This window comes from Cervus canadensis, chromosome 4 (genome assembly GCF_019320065.1).
Source record: "Cervus canadensis isolate Bull #8, Minnesota chromosome 4, ASM1932006v1, whole genome shotgun sequence".
Taxonomy (NCBI): Eukaryota; Metazoa; Chordata; class Mammalia; order Artiodactyla; family Cervidae; genus Cervus; species Cervus canadensis.
In genome coordinates, this window is record NC_057389.1 from 105,315,379 (window position 1) to 105,317,500 (window position 2,122).

Below are 2,122 nucleotides of genomic sequence, written 5' to 3' on the forward strand. Positions count from 1 at the left end.
GTCAGAAAAGGACCCTAGCAGGAGAGCAGGGCCAGGCTAACGGGAATGGCATCACTGCTGGACTCGGCAGGCGGACAGGTCAGGGCAGGACCAGGAGACCAGCACGGGCCTCAGGTCATCTGTGAAATGGGAAAACGTGTTCCCGGGCTGGGGCTGTAGGACCACCTGGCCCGCTCTGCTCCTCCCTGCTGGCGTTGTCGTTAAACAGATTCTCAGGAACTAGAACCAGAGTTTTCTAGCCAGAACTGTGGAGGGCATCTTTACAAGCACGACCCCACACCACCGCAGCGGGGACTCCGCTGCCCTGGGACAGGCTTCAGTTGCTGCCCTCACCTTCCGGAGGAGCTGGAGCTGGAGCGGCTCCGGGGGAGGCGGGGGCGAGGGCAGCGGGGTCCCCAGCGCTCCCGGGACCGGAGCCTGAGCCGAGCGGAAGGCGACCGTCTCCTCCTCCATGAGGGTGACCTGCGCCACCTGGCGGCCGGTGACCGCATTCTCCTGCGAGGGCCGAGGTGCCGGGGCGGCGGCACGGTGGTGGCCCTGATCTCCTGGCCGTCGATTTGTCCTCCGTCCATGTGCTTCATCGCCATCTCAGCCTCGTCTGGAGTCTCGAACTCCACGTAAGCATCAGACAGACCGGGGTGCATCCTCTCTGCAGGCATGTCAATCACTCTGACTTTCCCGAAGGTGGAGAATATCTCCCTGATGTGGTCCTTGGTCACGTTCCTGGTGAGTCTTGCGATGTACACCTTGGTGGGTTTAGGGGAAAGGCTGTGCCTTCTCCTTTCCTTTCCGTCTCTTTCGGGTTGTTTGGAGTGAGGCCGCTGTCTCTTGCCTCTTCTATGCCGAGAAGGTCTCAAAGAGCCAGAGGAGCTGCTGGAGCTGGAGCTGGAGCTGGAGCTGGAGCTGGAGCTGGAGCTGGAGCTAGATCTGGAGCTGGAGCTGCGGGACGGGCTGGAACGTCCCGAGCGGCTGGATGCTGAAGGCGAGCTGGAGCCGCTGCTGGTGCCCGAGCCGGTGCTACAGCTGGACCGAGATCTGGAGCTGCTCCCGCCACTGGAGGCGCTGCGCCACTTTGGAGTTCTGGCCCTGCCACGGTACTTCTCACGTGACTCCCCGGGGCCGGCTTTATCTCTAGAGCCATCCTTGGACTGCTCATCAGAGCTCTCTTTGCGTCCGCTGGGAGAAGGTGCCATCTTCTCTCTGTCGTGCTCCTCAGTATCTGGAGAGAAAGAGTTGATGGAGTGAAAAATGCTTGCTAGTGTTTGGTACAATAAAGCACTATAATAATAATAAGGCCATCACAGAGACAGAAGAGAGAAGGAGGGAGATATGAAGGAAGAGAAATAAGGGGAAAGAAAAACGTTAATAACAACTGATGAAGAGATTGGGGAAGGCCAAACTGATGACATATGGAGCAGAGAACTGAATTTTTAAAAAGAAAGAAAAGCAAACAAACAAACCAAGCACTTTGTGAGTAAAACATTTTCCAGAGAGAACTATTCAAACAGCCTGAGCAAATACTGCTTCTACTTCAGAGTGATTTTATAAAAAAAAAAAAAAATCTGGCTTATTATCCCAAGAAAGGTTCATACACAGAACTGTACAAAATGTGGAATATTTCTTAATACTAACGTCAAAGAAATAACTTTTAATAAGGAAATTTCTTATTTTAAGGGCCACTACCTGCTAAATTAAAGAGACTGCACAAAAGTAAAAAGCATATAAATGAACACTCTCTTGCCATCCATGTGGTTTCCACACTCACCAGAAGAGGCTGGCTTGGAAATCTGGTCTATGCAGGTTCCCCCAGTTCCAAGAGCTGTCCTCTGACCACTCCTGAGATGCAGACAGCTTGTGACTTGCTGAAAAGTCTACTGACTTCTGCCTCTGATTCTCCTTTTATAGGGGAAGAGACTGGACAATCCAATCAGGGGACAACCCAATCCAGAGGACACACCCTCTGTCAGATCAAAGGCATTGGAGAGGTTCCTGAATCTTTATCCACAAACACAGACATTAGGAGTTTTAAACTCATGAGCCACCCACCTCCTCTCATGGCCCTGCAGTAAACTCTCTCTGTTCCAAACTCTGATGCTGTGATATTTTTTGGCTTCACAGTGTG

The 2,122-nt window shown here is 52.7% G+C and overlaps 1 protein-coding gene across 1 annotated transcript; it reads right to left on the reverse strand.

Moving 5' to 3' along the window:
• Nucleotides 1-329: 329 nt before the first annotated feature.
• LOC122441019 (RNA-binding protein with serine-rich domain 1-like) lies at nucleotides 330-1,193 on the reverse strand. The gene has a single exon (XM_043467648.1). It carries the CDS (start codon nucleotides 1,191-1,193, stop codon nucleotides 330-332), a length of 864 nt encoding a protein of 287 aa, XP_043323583.1.
• Nucleotides 1,194-2,122: the final 929 nt, after the last annotated feature.